Source organism: Rhinatrema bivittatum, chromosome 9, assembly GCF_901001135.1.
Source record: "Rhinatrema bivittatum chromosome 9, aRhiBiv1.1, whole genome shotgun sequence".
NCBI lineage: Eukaryota > Metazoa > Chordata > Amphibia > Gymnophiona > Rhinatrematidae > Rhinatrema > Rhinatrema bivittatum.
The window spans coordinates 257,156,510-257,174,006 of record NC_042623.1 but is presented as its reverse complement, the minus strand read 5'-3'; the positions used below and the strand labels follow the sequence as shown (position 1 = coordinate 257,174,006).

The 17,497-nt window shown below is 44.8% G+C and overlaps 1 protein-coding gene across 15 annotated transcripts in view; it reads right to left on the bottom strand.

The window, feature by feature from the left end:
- Positions 1–224: 224 nt before the first annotated feature.
- Positions 225–17,497, bottom strand: part of ZBBX (zinc finger B-box domain containing) — an 881,823-nt gene continuing 864,550 nt past the window's right edge. For all 15 annotated transcript variants that reach the window (XM_029616113.1, XM_029616112.1, XM_029616111.1 and 12 more), the window contains one exon: positions 225–293. In XM_029616113.1, the coding sequence (XP_029471973.1) occupies positions 241–293 (53 nt within the window). In that variant the 3' untranslated portion in view covers positions 225–240. The remainder of the gene's footprint in view (positions 294–17,497) is intronic.

Sequence of the window (17,497 nt, the reverse complement as noted above, 5' to 3'; positions counted from 1 at the left end):
CTTTGCTAGATTGCTCTCATTTGTGTTCATTACAATAAATTCCCAGTGTAACTACAATAAAAATTGAAAAGGACTCTGGGCATGCAACATATCAAAAAAATATACGGGTCTTAGTGTGAGTGGTATAACGTACATCCCCCTCATTTTTCAGATATTAAAGAGGATTTTCAGGCGACAAAACGTCCTATTACAGCTATGGTCTCTTTCTACACATTGTTGTAGCACTTACCTGCAAGACTCTCAGGACATGGTAGGAGGATCATAATCCAGGTTTTGAAGGGACAGTCTGTCACCTATGAGGGAAAAAGCAAAGAAGAATGTTAGAGAGGCAAAGTGGAAGCTTGAGTGTTCCTTCACTTCCTCTGGTGCCTCTCCCGCTACTAACTCAGACTCTACATAATTCAAACATTAACAGCTATTACCCACCATTAATTCACCCAGAGCCACCATCAACTCACACAGGCCCTTGACCCAAACAGAAGGCACACAAAATACTCAAGCAGCAGCCGCACACACACAGCAGGAACGCAAATTCTCAAGCAGCGGGTACATGGCAAGCGCACAGACTCACAAAGCGAATATACACACAACTGACACCAAGGAAAGGCACACAAACTCTCAGAGAAGGCACAAATGTGCAAGAAATTAAAGAAAAAATAGGAAAACAGCACTGAAATAGATAATGGGACCTGACAATGATTCAACAATAAACTTGCAACAATCTCCTGCACTAACCACTAATCCAACCAGCAAATCATAAAAGACAAGTGAGGTTTAAATTTTGCAGTTTAAATAACAGGTGTAAAAGAATGTGTGCATATTTGATGATGTGTGTGCATATTCTGCTTCTAAAATATATAACATGGGTAGCCGAGACCATTTGGCCCATCCACACGCACCACTCCTCTCACAATCTTGCTATAAAAGCATTGACAGTGTTTTGGGTAAATCAGGCCGCAGCTTTATTGTGTAATATATGACCTGAGCCAGAACAAGGAACACCTATTCCACCCCTACCCTGAAGCCTGGGTGGCAAACCCCCACCTATCAATGGGGCCATGTAGCATCCCCTTGGGCCTCCGGCTCCTTCCGGTGGATACCACCACCATCAGTAGAGTCCTTCCTCTGCCACAACCCAATAGGGAAGGCTCTCAGGGATGACCATCCCCTGGCCACCAATCCAATGTGCAGTTCCCCAGCATGACAGCAGCAAACTCCAATCCCTAAAATCAGAGATTAATTTCCAATTTAAACAGTGCCCCCACAGGCAAATTGGCTCAGGTCTCCCACCACAGGCAGGGACTATTGAATTAGCCCATAACCTGCCACACAACAAAGCTGATCCGGCCACAAGCAAACAGAAAAATTGCTCCACTTGAAAACATTTATTTATTTATTTATTTATTTATTTATTTATTTATTTAAAGTCTCTTCTATACCGATGTCCATTCGCACATCGCATCGGTTCACAATAAACAAGAACTTTTAGGCAGAGCCCTTACATAAAACAGGAGGTATACAATTAACTATAGGGCGGAGCCCTTACATATAACCAGAGAAAAACAGAAACTGGGGGGGGGGGAGGGCAAGGGTGGGGAGGGTCAGGGGTAGAGAAAGAAAAACAATGCATTAATAAACTATAAGTTAAATAATATAACTAAAAAACATAACTTCAAAAACGTACAATGTACAAAATGAGGGACAAAGCTTATTCCATATTCAAACCGATTTCATAGTCGTAGATGGCAAATATACACTACAAATGATATTTATGTAATAGGGGGCGTCATGGTGTAGGCTTGCTGAAAGAGTCAGGTTTTCAGTTTTTTCTTGAAAATGGGAGTGTATGTCTCCAGGCGAATATCATGCGGTAAGGAGTTCCAAATGGTGGGGCCAGCTAGAGAGAAAGCTCTGCTTATGGTAGAGGAAAGTTTGAATGATTTGATGGATTGGGCACGTAGGGTTCCTTGTAGAGCTGGGCGTGTGGGTCTATTGGAAAACATACACTCCCACCCACAAGAACCAAAAGTGACCTGTTAAGAAGTCAGGGGCCAAATAAGGACCTCTTCCCCATACCGCTGTCCATCCACCAGTACACCTGCTCAGCAAGGTGCAGGTAAACAATGGCCACAATTGACACCATGCCCCCATGCACAGGTATCCCATAACAGACAACATGCCATCAAGGCACTCTTGTATGACAACTCGATGTATCCCATCCAAGTGTCCAAGGCAATAACAAAAGCAAGAATATGCCCATTCCAACCCCAGTCCACCCCAGTCAACCCCATTATACCAACCCAACTGATTCTCCATACCCGTGCCTTGACCCTGCACCCATACAAACAATCCCAATCCTCTCAGACACTCATTATCCTATTACCATCCCACAGAACTCTCCCTCATTGATGTAACTTGGCAGTCAATCAGCATAAATAGGCAACACCCAGGTGACACACTGAAAAAAATCACCATTGCACACAATGTGAATCCCAGTTATTCAGGTCTTTACAAAGTTCGGACCCCCAAAATTAAATTAACTCCCCCATTTCTCAGGCCATTAAAGAAGCCCTCCCTCAGCCCTATAACCATGACAAGTCGCAGTACCAACCCCAGGAAAGGAAAAGCACCCAAAGCCAATCTGCGCAAATCCAGCTGCCATACACTCCCCAGCCAAAACAACATCACTGACCACTACACACCTGCACCTTCATCACAAAAGTGCACAGCAACACAAGACCAAAAGGTAATAAACCACACACATCAACCCCATAACCAAGAATGAGGAAGGAAAGCCCACAAAACAACCATCTCCCCTCCAATAACTTCAAGACTTTTAACCATGAAAAAGTACCACAAAATCGCTCACAAACCTACACCTCTCAGAACTCCCTTGATGGCCACTGAAACCGCAGTTATCCAACTTAAAACCAGGAAAGCAACAGCCGTATCACTGCACTGACCTCTGACAGCCCTAAACTTGCTGTGATCAATCAGCCATAACACCTAATCCCCCATCCACCACACATGTAATCACTCCCCTTCCTCCCCGGATATCCTCTCGGCCAACCAGCCACCACCCCTCATAGCCAGTACCAGCCACCCCAACATGGAATCACCTCTCCAAACCATACCCCAGAACATGAGCAGAACTGTAACCATGACATTCACCATCCCACCAAAGAGCCAGAGGGCCACCAGCACCACACCCCAGCTGCCCACCCTCAAAACGTAAAGCTTGAGGGAAGAATGATGAAGCTGCAGCAGGCTAAAAGAAAAAATATGGTCTCAATCCAAGCACAAGGGGCATACCTAGATATCCAAATGAACAGTCCCATCAGAAAGCAAGAATGAAAAGCTATGCCTGCACCAACATAAATACCATACAGGAAAGACATAGAAAGGTGAAACAGGAAAATAAAACTGTTAAAAAATGCAAAGGATAACAAATATAAGAGGCGAGCCATCCTTACTGCAAGAAGACACCAAAACCGAAGGTTCTGAAAACAGGAAGAAGTAAACTCAAAGCCAATCATAATAAATATGAACACAGAGAGGGTAATGGAGCCGCAAAATGGATGTCCAGTGGATGTTGTGAAGCCCAAACACATCTACAATCTAAAGTATATGCGAGAAATATATAGCGCACCATAGTGCAATGACAGAGAATGCAATGCCAGATAATTTGAAGAAAATTGACATGAAGAATACCAAAATCAGGAAAGACAGCATAACCCACATCGCCACCTGGGGACAACAAGCACCACCCCCTAGAATTCCTTACCAACAGATATAGGGAAAGATAGTAGTGCATCTGTGGTCAAAAAATTGTGGATAAGTTCCTAGAGGAAAGCACAAGAAACCATCATTAAGGTGGAGTTGTAGACATCCACCGCTAAAGTTTGAACAAGCAGCACTGAATCCGTCCACCCCTTGGGATTCCCCAAGCACCCCCAACCTGGAACGGCCACCATTGGAAACAAGAAGCCAGTCCTGCTGGACCTCTGGTCCGGCCCAATCTGGCAGGCCCTACAAATAACCTCCCTCATGGGGCCAGCTACTTTGAAGCACTAAACCCAAAGCTCAAAATTGCCAAATTGAAAAACCCATCCCAAAAGGAACCCAAAGGCCCTTTCAACTGACCCACCTCCCCATTACCCATGTCTCAACCATGCCCCCAAAATAGCAATGGAGACATCATAATTTCATGACTCACATTAAGCCACTGGCGCATGAGAAAAAAAGAACCAAAACCACATACAAAACAACTACCACAAGCCATAAAGTATGTAGCACCCCTTGCAAATCCAAAACTGTAAAAAAAAGGCCTTAAGTGTCATTCTGTGCATTCCCCCTACCCCCACCCATCCATGGCCTCAGGATTCTTAATTCTTGCTAGCTCTACCATCCAAACTGAAATTAATAATCAAAAGCAAACAGGAAACACTCCAACATACCCCACCAAAAACCCCACTCCACACTTTCTCAGCCCTCCAGTCCAGCCTACATCGAAAACTTCCCTGATCTACCTAGAAGCTCCATCAAGCTGACAGCCACGCTGTCCAGCAGCCTAGCCAGATGCAGCTCCCAACCCTTATCCTTGAGGACCACACCACCCCCAAAATAACAAAGAACATAAAGCATGTCCTAACTGACAACCAGGTGCCCACCAAACTGAAAAGCCACAAAGGACCAGTAGGATAGGTGAATGGATGGGAAAGCTCTGGCCCTCTCCATCCAACTGCTACTACTCGCCAAGCTCTGCTGAACTGCTAGAACACCACCACCACACTCCAGGACTGGCCATGAAATGCTCTTCCATGTCTTCAGCCAATAGAGCAGTCCAAATATCATAGGGATTAACACTGTACCAGCAAAACCACTGAAAGCACCCTGCCGAGAAATACCACACCACAGTACTCTACCCTGCCTCTAATACCCCTCTGCACCATCCAAGCCCTACCCCAAAAATGACCCAACCAACCCTTCCAAGACAAGCCGCACATCACCCTGCCATCTTGCCTTCCCCCAACTGATCTCCCAACCCCTATCCAGCAAACATACCCCTAAACCAAAAAACCCCAGAGGCAACAACCTAGCATCTGCGAGAAAAGAACTCCCAAATCCCGAACCATTGTCTCCCGCCACCGATCTGCCCCCCTTAACCCAACACATCTGGAAACTGCTTCCCCAACCGCCATAGCAAACTGACAGGAAGAGAAGGAAAAAAAAGCACAGGGGAACCACAATACACTGCAATCAAACCTGACCACAACAGCCTACTGTACCCATGCTGTCCCCAAAAGCACCCAACCACCAGCACCACAGACTAAAGGAGCATAGCAGTGCACAAAAAAAAAGGGGGGGGGGGGCAGAGCAATGAAAAATTTTAAAAGGGAGGGCAGAGAAAGAGACCAACAAGACCAAAATCACTCAAGTGGACTCCCAAATCCCCTACCGTTTATGCACCCCAAACTATGACCTCAGGCAAACACCCCTGCAGAAAAATGATCCCCCAATACCCACTCCACACCCCATCCTCACCAACCAGGAGCCAAACCACTACACACCCTACTCCAAGCAAGGGACCAAGACTTCATGTGCGCAGACAAGCCCGACCTAAATGGCCTGAAAGCAACGTCCCAATGTTGTCACCCACTCACCAAAAAAACAAGAGAATGCCAGCACCAAACTGCCTTTCCCATGTCCTATGTGTCTGAGGCTGCTAGACAATGAAAATATCTGAATCTCACTGCCAGACACCATGCAACACCCCCCCCCCCCCCCCCCCCATGGGCAACACTAATGGACCTCTCCTACTGGTTCCCAAGATGCCTTCATATCCACATCCTGGTTTTATCTCCCTTATCTGCACCCCTGCTAGCCACAGCAAACCATGGAATACTCCTCCAGTCCCCTCATTCACCCTACAATAGAACAACAATGCACCTCACCCTAATAAGTACCTCCACGTGACTTATCATTGCCAACAAAGGACACTCTGCCCCTCCGATACCTTACCTCATTCGCATCTCCTCTTGTGACGTGCACATCCAAAAGCATGCACCCTCAATCAACAGGAAGGAGGCAAATAACAAGTCATGGAATGACTGTATAGTTCAAGGAGCATCTATTGCTAGCCTCATGGTCCTACTTACAAGCCTTGGGAGGAGAACATACCTTCACTCAATCTCTGCCCAGCCATTAGCACCACATACACACCCCAAAAACTAAAAAGCATATTCATGAACCTCTCCCACATGAAAGTCACTATCCAAATGGTAAGTGAGCTTGCCTTGTGCCTGATGAACCAGGAGAAAGGAAAAAATCCTGATGAGCCACCTACTTTAAAGCCCAAAAATTGGGACTGGCCTCCTCAGGTCTCTCCACCAACCAGCAGTGTCTACTTTTTTGCCTGTATTGTGGTCCCACTAGAGGCATGCCAAACTCCTCCTTCTTCCTCCTTCCTCTTCCCTCAAGTCATGGATGAGTGGTGAACTGGACGGGCTTGATCCCATGCTAGTTATGGCCACCAAGACTAGGCTCAGTGGCCTCTCAATAAATGTGTGTTTACATTCAGACTTCCACATTCGCAATGCCTTATTTTTATGCACACAGATTTGCTTATGGCTTCGTCAGTACACAACTATTGCCAACCTTTAAAAATTTCACTTGCCAACATAAAGGTCACATGGGTGCATACACTGCTGTTTTTTGTTCACAAACCCCTAGTAAATGTTTGGGAAGAAACCCTAAATGTTTAGGTTTCTTAACAAACAGCAAGCACAATCTGCCTTTTTAAGTCTTTCTTATCTCTTAGTAGCACACATCATTTGGCTAAGAGCAACTAGTTTTCACTGTTTGAGTGTCAGGCCTTTAAGTCAAAACAATTTCAGGGCACCACAGTGGGAGGGAGGATTCTATTTTGAACTTTACCTCACTTCTGCCCTTCCCCATGCTTTACTGAACTGCATCAAGAGCTATTCTTCATGAGGTGGGATGTAAATACTAATTGTGCCTTGCCTGTTGTATGAACTCTAGCCTGTACTAATTGTTTAGGGACTGTATGTAAGTGCTGAAGTCATGTAAAGCACTTTTCAGCTCAAGGAACTTTCATTATTTTTGTGTCCAAAAACATAAAAGCTGGCTTAACAACTAGAAAATTACACATCTTAAAGATCAATATGATAATGTTATTATGCCCCTTAAAAGTGAGGCCAGCGGGGGAAATTGAAAGGGTGGAATGTGGAACCAAGTTGAATTAAGTTGGCTTGATACCAGTCATTGGCATGTCCTTGATAACAGTTGTCACATCTGGAGAATGGCTGATAAGAAAATCCTGTTACATTACTGTGCTAATTGCTCTTGGTTTACATTTTTTATGATTCAATTGTTTCTATTTTTACATTTTCTAAAAAAAAAAGAAAGAGAAACCTACAAAAAACCATATTAAGATTTTCTTATCAAAAATAATGACATATTCAGATAACCATGCACATAGGGTGGTCCAACTTTTATAACATGATCTGTCAAAACTAGTTGTGTTTATAGTTACCAGCAGATGCATGACAACTGTGTCAGAATGTACCCAGTTAAATTACGGCTGACTGTATATTTGTCCAGGAAGAGCATGATAATATATTATATCAAGTAAATGCTAACAGAATATCAGATACAGACACTGAATCTAAGGACACCAAGTGGATAACTTTCAAACAGCTGCATACTCTCTCTCATATACCTGTATATGGGGCATGCAAAATTCTACTCCAGTATTTTATAACCTGCACATATATGATATGCAGTATACAGGTTATAAAATATGTGCAAATGTACCCTGCAACATGTGTTTGCATGTAGAAAAAAACACAAATACATATTGTACTTATCTGGATATGTTCTGACCTATCTGGCCAAGTGGCAGCAAAGTCACTACTTAGCTATATGTCATAAAAGTGCAGCTTTTCCGGATTAATGCTGCTACTTAACCAGATAAAGTATAACTTGTCCAAATGAGTGCCACTTTCAAGACTTAGCCAGATAAATTTGAATGTATCTGGATAAGTAGCTCGCAACTGCTGAACTCACATATTTTTACATATAACACACATTCGTCAAAGGATTCAAGCCCTGAAAGGAAGAGTCAGTGTTCAAGCTAGCCTGGGATTTTCTTGTCCCCATGAGTACAACAAATACTTTTATGGCCTCATCAGGTAGCAATCCGCACCCAAGGATGAGTTACATAAAATGACACCCAAGAACATGGGGCTCAAACAAGAGTGGGGTGCGCATCGTGTTGAAGTGGAGTTATTAATTGCCACATTGCAACTGCTAATCGTTGTCAAGAATTATAAAGAAAAACTGCAACCTTCACCAAGATGACTATCGTTCACGCCAAAGCTGCCCCCACTGAAATCATTTGTGCCAAAACAAAGCATGCCAAAACCAGGGTCGGCACCAGGACACATGAGCGACATCATCACTTTAACCACGCAGCAAGAGGCACTGTCTGGCCAGAGCTGGTTAGCGACACAGCAGGAGAAGCAGCAGTGAGCACAAAAAACAGTGATGCACTACATCAAATGCGAATGTCAATGGACAGTTCAACATGATCCATCAGCTGCAGCAGCCACAGAGCAGTTTGCGACTCAGAAGAGGGACTAAGTGACCATCCTGGGACGGGGAGCAGCACCGGGTCATCATCACTTCCACCACCGGGGCGGAAGCTGGGACCACTATGGTGGTAGGTAAAACTCCTATGTTTTTTTTCCCTCGCAGGAGGGTGAATATCACATGGTAGGAGCACAAGATTGCTCCTACCATGTGACAGGGGCTGACCAATGGCACCAGTAGCCCCTGTGACATAGTAGGTCAAATGCTATCGGCGCCATTTTGAATACCGGCAGCTGAGGGCGTGAGTGCAGGAGAACGCTCCCGGACCCCCCCTGGTCCACCAGGGAGTTTTGGTAAGTCTTTGGGGGGGGGGTCAGGAGGGGGGGGGGGTTGTAGGTAATTCAATTTTAGCCGGGAAACGAATAAGAATTAACGCATGAACATATCGGGGGCCCCCTTGCCGAATGCAACGTATCTTCCCCCGACAAATATGAATCCCGAATGCAATGTATGGCGTCCCTCTGCACATCCCTATCAGATTCATCTCTGTCTGAGTCTCCAGTTCTGAGTGAGGCCTACTAACCAGTGGCTGCTACCAGTCACCATCACCAGCGAGCTATTTGATCAGCCTATGCAACCAGATGTCTGCAACCAGTCATGGGTTGCCCCCAGCATCTGCAACAATCTGCGAGATCTTCCGGAGGGCATGGCTGAATTTGGACTTCACTATTCCTATGTGTCCATAAACATACTGAAGTTTGTGGAGAACAACCAGAAGGAGTGGCTGCAGGAGGAGGCTGATCATAGGATCGTAAGGAACTCCTCTGATCCTGGGTTCAGAAAAGCCCGTCCAGATTACCCCTGAGAGTTGTCCAGGCTGATACATGAGATGCATTTGGACCATAACATACATAAGCATGCAGTGGTTTTTCAACATGTTTTCTGGCCCCTCCAAAGAGTATTCTATTGAATACCACCTGCTCTGTGGGGTGGTTATCAATAAGCCTTATCTGGCTTACTATGAGCCTTACAGTGAACCAATTCCCAGTTCTAATTAATACTAATCTAATCTATATAATTGAAATAAAGAAGAGTGTTTCACTAGGTGATGTTCCAAATATTTTCTGTTCAGAAAGAGTTGATTAGCTCCAGGCCTTGGAGGGTACTAATGAGATATGTTTTGACCATATTTGGGGGTTGGGAGAATAAAATGGGTGACAGTTCAGAAGGACTGAAGGTTTTCCTCCCAGGAGGAGAACTATTATTCATTTGTACTTTCTCATTTAATTTGTACTCTTTAATCAACCAGATGACCTGGCTGGTCAAGAGGCCTAGAAGTTAAGAACATAAGAATATAAGAACATAAGAGATGTCATACTGGGTCAGACCAAACGTCCATCAATCCCAGTATCCTGTTTCCAACAGTGGCCAATCCAAGTAGCAAGTACCCAAACAGATAAATCACAAGCTACTATTGTTTATTAATTACCGTAATCGCAGTTTATGGATTTTTCCACTAGGAACTTTTCCAAACCTTTTTTAAACCCAGTTACACTAACTATTGTAACCTCTGGCAATGAATTCCAGAGCTTAACTATGCACTGAACGAAAAATAATTTTCTTTGATTTGTTTTAAATGAGCAACTTGCTAATTTCATGGAGTGTCCCCTGGTCCTTCTATTATCTGAGAGAGTAAATAACTGATTTACATTAACTTGTTCAAGTCCTTTCATGATTTTGTAGACTTCTATCATATCCCCCCTCAGTATTCTCTTCTCCAAACTGAACAGCCCTAACTTCTTTAGCCTTTCCTCATAGGGCAGCTTTTCCATGCCCCTTATCATTTGGTCGCCCTTCTCTGCACTTTCTCCAGTGCAGCTATATTCTTTTTCAGATGTGGTGAAACAGAATTGCATACAGTATTCAAGATGCAGTCTCACCATGGAGCGATACAGAGACATTATGATATCCTCCATTTTATTTGCCATTCCATTTCTAATAATTCCTAACATTCTGTTTGCTTTATTGATTGCCACAGTACACTGAGCCGACGATTCAATGTATTATCCACTCTGACGCCTAGATCTCTTTCTTGGGTGGTAGCTCCTAAGAAAGAACCTATCATTGTCTAACTATAGCAAGGGTTATTTTTCTTTATATGCATCACTTTGCCCTTGTCCACGTTAAATTTCACCTGCCATTTGGAAGCCCGATCTTCCAGTCTCGCAAGGTCCTCCTGCAATTCATCACAATCCACTTGAGGTTTAACTACTCTGCATAATTTTGTGTCATCTGCAAATTTGATCATCTCACTTGTCACACCCCTTTCCAGATCATTTATACATATATTAAAAAACGCCAGTCCAAGTACAGATCCCTGAGGCACTCCACTATTTATCTTTTTCCACTGTGAAAACTGACCATTTAATCCTACTCTCTGTTTCCTGTCTGTTAACCAGCTTGCAGTCCACAAAAGGACATCGCATCCTATCCTATGACTTTTTAGTTTTCTTAGAAACCTCTCAGTGGGACTTTGTCAAACGCCTTCTGAAAATCCAAATACATCACATCTTCTGGTTCACCTTTGTCCATGCTTATTCACCCCTTCAAAAAAATGTAGGAGATTGGTGAGGCAAGACTTGAAGAACCTTTATTGGAATAGTGTTCTTTTCTCTCGTTTGGTTATGTGAGATTTTTTCCCACTGAATATAGGTTATTTAAATTGGGCTATTATGTGGCTCTATATAAAAAAACATCTATGGTTGTCGTTTATGAACAAAGACTTTTCTAAGTAGTGTTATATATATATATATATTTTTTTTTTTTCTCTTTGAGGTCAATAACGAGCCTAGTTGGTGGGTTTTGTCGATGTATAAATTCTTTTGAAGGATTTCCTCCTGCACTCGGACCGTCGGCTGCACTCGGACCGTCGGCTGCCACTAATCAAAATGGCGCCGATGGCCCTTTGCCCTTACCATGTGACAGGGTATCCGTGCCATTGGCCAGATCCTGTCACATGGTAGGAGCACTGGATGGCCGGCGCCATCTTGTGCTCCTACTATGTGACAGGGGCTGACCAATGGCACTGGTAGCCCCTGTGACATAGTAAGGGCAAAGGCTATCGGCGCCATTTTGAATACTGGCAGCCGACGGTCCGAGTGCAAGAGGTCGCTCCCGGACCCCTTCTGGATTTTTGGCAAGTCTTGTGAGGGTCAGGAGGGTCCCCGAAGACTTGCCAAAAGCCCCTGGTGGTCCAGCGGGGGTCCAGGAGCGACCTCCTGCACTCGAGCCATCGGCTGCCAGTATTCAAAATGGCGCCGATAGCCTTTGCCCTTACTATGTCACAGGGACTACCGGTGCCATTGGTCAGCCCATCACATGGTAGGAGCACAAGATGGCGCCGGCCATCCAGTGCTACCATGTGACAGGATCCGGCCTATGGCATGGATACCCTGTCACATGGTAAGGGCAAAGGGCCATCGGCGCCATTTTGATTAGTGGCAGCCAACGGCCCGAGAGCAGGAGATCGCTCCCCGCGCCCCCACTGGACCACCAGGTAATTTTAAAATGGTTTTGGGGGGTTCAGGAGGGTGGGGGAAGCAAAGGGGTCATTTTTAAAGGGTCGGTGGTTTTTTTTTTTATCGGGCCATCGGCGCCATTTTTATTAGTGGCAGCCAAAATGGCACCGATGGCCCGAGAGCAGGAGATCGGTCCTGGGGCTTCCACTGGACCACCAGGTACTCGTAAAATGTTTTGGGGGGGTTTGGGAGGGTGGGGGAAGGTAAGGGTTTAGTTTTAAAGGGTCGGGGTGGGTTTAGTGGTTGTTTTGATGTGCTGGTTTTCCCGCCCTCCCCCCAAATAACTCCCGTTAGTGGACACTAACCCATTAACAATTTTTCACGATAAATCAGGGGAATTTCTATTGTATCGCGCACTCTAACGATTTTTGACAATTTAAAAAATATCGGACAATTTTTTTAAATCGTCAAAAAACGATTCACATCCCTACTGTATATAGAAGTGAATGGGCAGCTAATGTGACTTGAGAAGAGAGATTACATGTTACCAGTACATTAGTTTTGTTTTCTGGAGTTTAAAATATAAATATTCAGCTTATAAAGCCTTTTCATTTTCCTTTGGTATTTCCCAGTTTGTTTAATAGTTTTGGATGCCCTTATTCTTATGTTGTGCTTCTACACTAGTAATTGTTTTATTTAGCATATTGCATCTTTTTTATCTCTCTCTTCTTACAGTCCAAGAAATAAATCTTCCCCTAAGGGCTATGTTAAACTGTCCCATAACACTTTGGTCTACTTCACCATTTTTATAGATCTGAAATTATTCTTTGATCTCCTGTTCTTTATTTAAACAGACCTTTCAATGCTTAGAAGAGACTCATTTCATCTGCAGAATTTCTTCCCCTGCTGTACTTAAAAATCAGTTGAATTCTGACAGCAGAAGTTAAAAGCTTCCATCTATTTTTGCCTTCAGCTCACTGATCCTTCTCTTTTTGCAAGTCAAGATGCATTGAGCTTCTCTTCAAATGCTTCCTGTCCAATGGTACACGTTGCCGCCTGGAGTTTTCTCTGCACAGTTTAGGGACTATCCCCAGTTCAATATCATTATTCATAGGTTCAATTTTTTTAAATGCATACAAATGGCTTTGAAAATTAACTCCCAAGTGGTTACAACCTACAGATTCTATTTCTTTCAACCCATCTCTTACACTGTACATATTGAGGGTAATTTTCAATAGGATCTATACACTTAAAACGGGGTTTGACAAGCCAGGTGGGCTTTTGTAAACTGATTCAATATATGCTATTGAATTATCAATAGGTTTTACACATGTAAGTGCATTTTAAGCATGTAAATCGGCATTTGAAAATTGCTACGATATATGCTAAATTTATGCATGTAAATCCTTTTGCAAATTATCCCCTGTGGGTCAGAGTTTCAAATTCATTTATGCACATAAAACTCAGTTTTAGACAGTCAAATGACTATTATAAAAATAGCCGGGGCTAAGTGTGGGTAAAAGTACTCACATCTTCTAGATCTGTGTATATATATTTATTTTTAAAACAATTAAGAACATTTTTAAAAAGTGAAAAAGCAGAATATAATTCAAATAAATAAACATTGTTAAACAAGCGTGACAGAATATGATAAGATTTAAACAAGCTTCTGAACAAATACCGTTGTCAATTACTATTTATACAATGTATATTATATAAGTAGATTCACTCATAATATTGTTTGAGCATCTTTAAGTGTAAATGAGGTAATGTGGAATAATTCTATTTTTCTCTTTTTTATTTCTGCTTTTGACACTTATTCTAAATATTCTCATACGGGCCAGATCAGTGACTTCAGAAACATAAGTGGGAAGACAGGCTGGATACTTAGACATCATTTGTTTCTTTTGATTTTCATTCTTTTGTCTCCATCTTATACCCTTTCTGTTACACTTTTATGCAAATTGCCGAGAGACGTTCTAGTGGACAACGTTGGGATGGAATTGGAACAAGTGCATGCATTTTGATTTTAAAAAGCATGAGGGTAATTTTTATGTTTCTGTTCTTAAAACTGGATTTTACATGATTAAACACACTTTGAGGTAGATCTTCAAAGGATACGCGAGCGCGTACTTTTGTTCGCGCAGCAGGCGCGAACAAAAGTACGCTGAATTTTATAAGATACGCGCGTAGCCGCGCGTATCTTATAAAATCCGGGGTCGGCGCGTGCAAGGCTGCGTAAAATCGGCAGCCTGCACGCGCCGAGCCGCGCAACCTGCCTCCGTTCCCTCTGAGGCCGCTCTGATTTCGGAGCGGCCTCGGAGGGAACTTTCCTTTGCCCTCCCCCCACCTTCCCCTCCCTTCCCCTACCTAACCCCCCCCCCCCCCCCCCCCCGGCCCTATCTAACTCCCCCCCATTACCTTTGTTGGCAAAGTTACGCCTGCTGAAAGCAGGCGTAACTTTGCGTGCGCCGGCCGGCAGCCCCGCTCTGTCCTCCGGTCCCGAGGGCTGGTCCGGAGGCCTCGACCACGCCCCCGGGCCAGCACCACGCTCATGGGCCCGCCCCCGAAATGCCGCGGCACGCCCCCGAAACGCCGCGTCATTTCAGGAACGCCCCCAGACATGCCCCCTCCCGCCACTTTTTGAAAGCCCCGGGACTTACGCGCGCGCCGATGTTTTAAAATCCGCCCCTTTGACAATAACTTTGAAACAGCTGCGTGGGTGCACATGTACGCGCGTTTGACAGCTCGCATCCAGAGACGTGTCCATTTTATAACATACGCACGTATATGCGCACGTTAGAAAATAGTCAGGATGTACATACATCTGCGCATAATTTTAAATGGACATGCGCATGTGTGCACAAATATCATGTCTACTGTGTAAGTGGGGGAATTTTATAAGGGACGTGCGCCAACGCCATGGCTAGTTTTCCCAGTTAGCCCAGTTTAAGGAAAGAACTTCCAAATTACCCTAATTTATTAGCTTCCCTTTCCTTATGTTAGCCTCAAGTTTTAAAACCCAGCTGACTAGCCTAATTTTACTTACATGCCATCCATAGAAGTAGTAAAGCTTTGTGGCAGAGGACACCAGCGTGCATCTGTGCACGTAAGAATTTACTTGCATATCTCTTGGCCTTCTCCCAACACACTCATGCCCTGCCCTTTTTCTAAACTTTTGACATGGCGTAGCAGGAAAAATGCACGTACATGGGTGGCTAATAAAATCTGCTCAGCGCACACCAGCCCAACTTGTGTACATATATATCCCATCCCAGCTTTGGCATGCATAGGGCTTTTAAAATATGCCATCACAGGAGAACAACAAAACAACAACATGTTATGGTAATACTGCCAAAACAATATACAAAAACACGGCGCTGCAGCACATGCAGACGCCATCGATTAGGGATGTGCAGAGGGACGCCATACGTTGCATTCGGGATTCGTATTTGTCGGGAGGCAGATACGTTGCATTCGGCAAGAGGGGCCCCCCGATACGTTTATACGTTAATTCTTATTCGGTTCCCGGCTAAAATTAAATTAACTACAACCCCCCACCCTCCTTACCCCCCCCAAGACTTACCAAAGCTCCCTGGTGGTCCCGCGGTGGCTCCGAGGGCAATCTCCTGCACTCACACCCTCAGCTGCTGGTATTCAAAATGGCGCCGATAGCCTTTGACTTACTATGTCACAGGGGCTACTGGTGCCATTGATCAGCCCCTATCACATGGTAGGAGCAATGGATGGCCGGCGCCATCTTGTGCTAACTGTGGGTAAAAGTACTCTTGTGCACAAGATGGCGCCGGCCATCCATTGCTCCTACCATGTGACAGGGGCTGACCAATGGCACCGGTAGCCCCTGTGACATAGTAAGGTCAAAGGCTATCAGCGCCATTTTGAATACCAGCAGCCAAGGGTGTGAGTGCAGAAGATGGCCCCCGGACCCCCCGCTGGACCACCAGGGAGTTTTGGTAAGTCTTGGGGGGGTCAGGAGGGTGGGGGGGAGGTTGTTTAAATTGGCTCCTTTAGATGGCCGAATAATTCGGCGAAGATTTGTTGTATTCGTGGGGAATTGCGATATGTTTCGCTTCCCCACGAATACAACGAATATGGCCCTATACGTTGCGGATTACCAATTCATAGGGAACGAATGCACACCCCTACCATCGATAACCCAGCGCTGCGCATGCCGCAAACACCAGGGAGGGAGTCGGAGACACTGCCGCTTTGGCTGCACAGTAATGGTGCAGGCTGATGACATGGCCCGCGAGCGATGTTGGTGCGGCCAATGATGCAGCCCATGCACAGCAACATTGGCTCCCCGCCAATGAGAGCAAGCCTGGTCCCAGCCGCGGGACCCTCGGGCTATGGGAGGGGGGACAAATGGGGCTCAGAGGAGGGCTCGGTTTGGGGGGACAATTTAGGGATGACTCATTAGCCAACTCTGGCCCTGGGCTGTTCCATGGGGCGGGGGCAGGTGCGCAGAGGAAGATATACAAATGGGGTACAGTATCCTGATCACTTTTGCTTACTGTCCCCTGCACATCTTATGCTTGTTCCATCTACCTGATACTATCCCACAACTCAAGTTTAAAGTACTTACTGTAGCTGCGTGTTAATTCATTATCGTGAGTGGTGCCTTCACGTTGAAATCTGGCGTCTATCTCTATTCATCCCTTAATATAGCTGCTCTAGCTATTCTCTGGACCAATCACTTCGTCTCCCTCGGATCCTGGGTGCTAGCACCCTAGGGTGCTCTGCTGTTTATGTTAATTAATGATGTCACCTATAATTGTAAATTTGTTGTGTTTCTTATATTATCTAATTAAACCTACCTAATCGAATATGTAAGTGTATATCTTGTGTGTCCATGCTTGAATTCTTGTCTAGGGAGCATTTTAGACGTTCGGAGATACCGGGCGGGAAGGTTTTCTTCAAGACGGACCTGATGGAAACCTAACTATTTTCTTCCCTATGGACCGCGGATGTGATGGGAAGTTGTGTGTGTCTTTGTTCTACCACTTAATCGATTCACGATCTGCTTCTCTATTGTTGATTTGTTTCTAACCCAATTTGAAACTAGTTTAGAAAAAAGTTTAAATGTTGTCTCCATGCTTAAATTCTTATCTAAGAAGCATTTAGGTGCTCGGACAAGCCGGGCGGGAGGATTTTCTTCAAGGCAGACCAAATGGAGACCTTCTGACTATTCACTTCCCTATGGACTGCGGATGTAATGGGGAGCTTGCTTGTGTGCCTTAATTCTACCACTTAGGGACAGCTCATTGGACAACTCTGGCCCTAGGCCATCCCACTGGGTGGGGGCAGCCAAGTGGAGAAAGATATCCAATTGGGGTTCAGTGCCC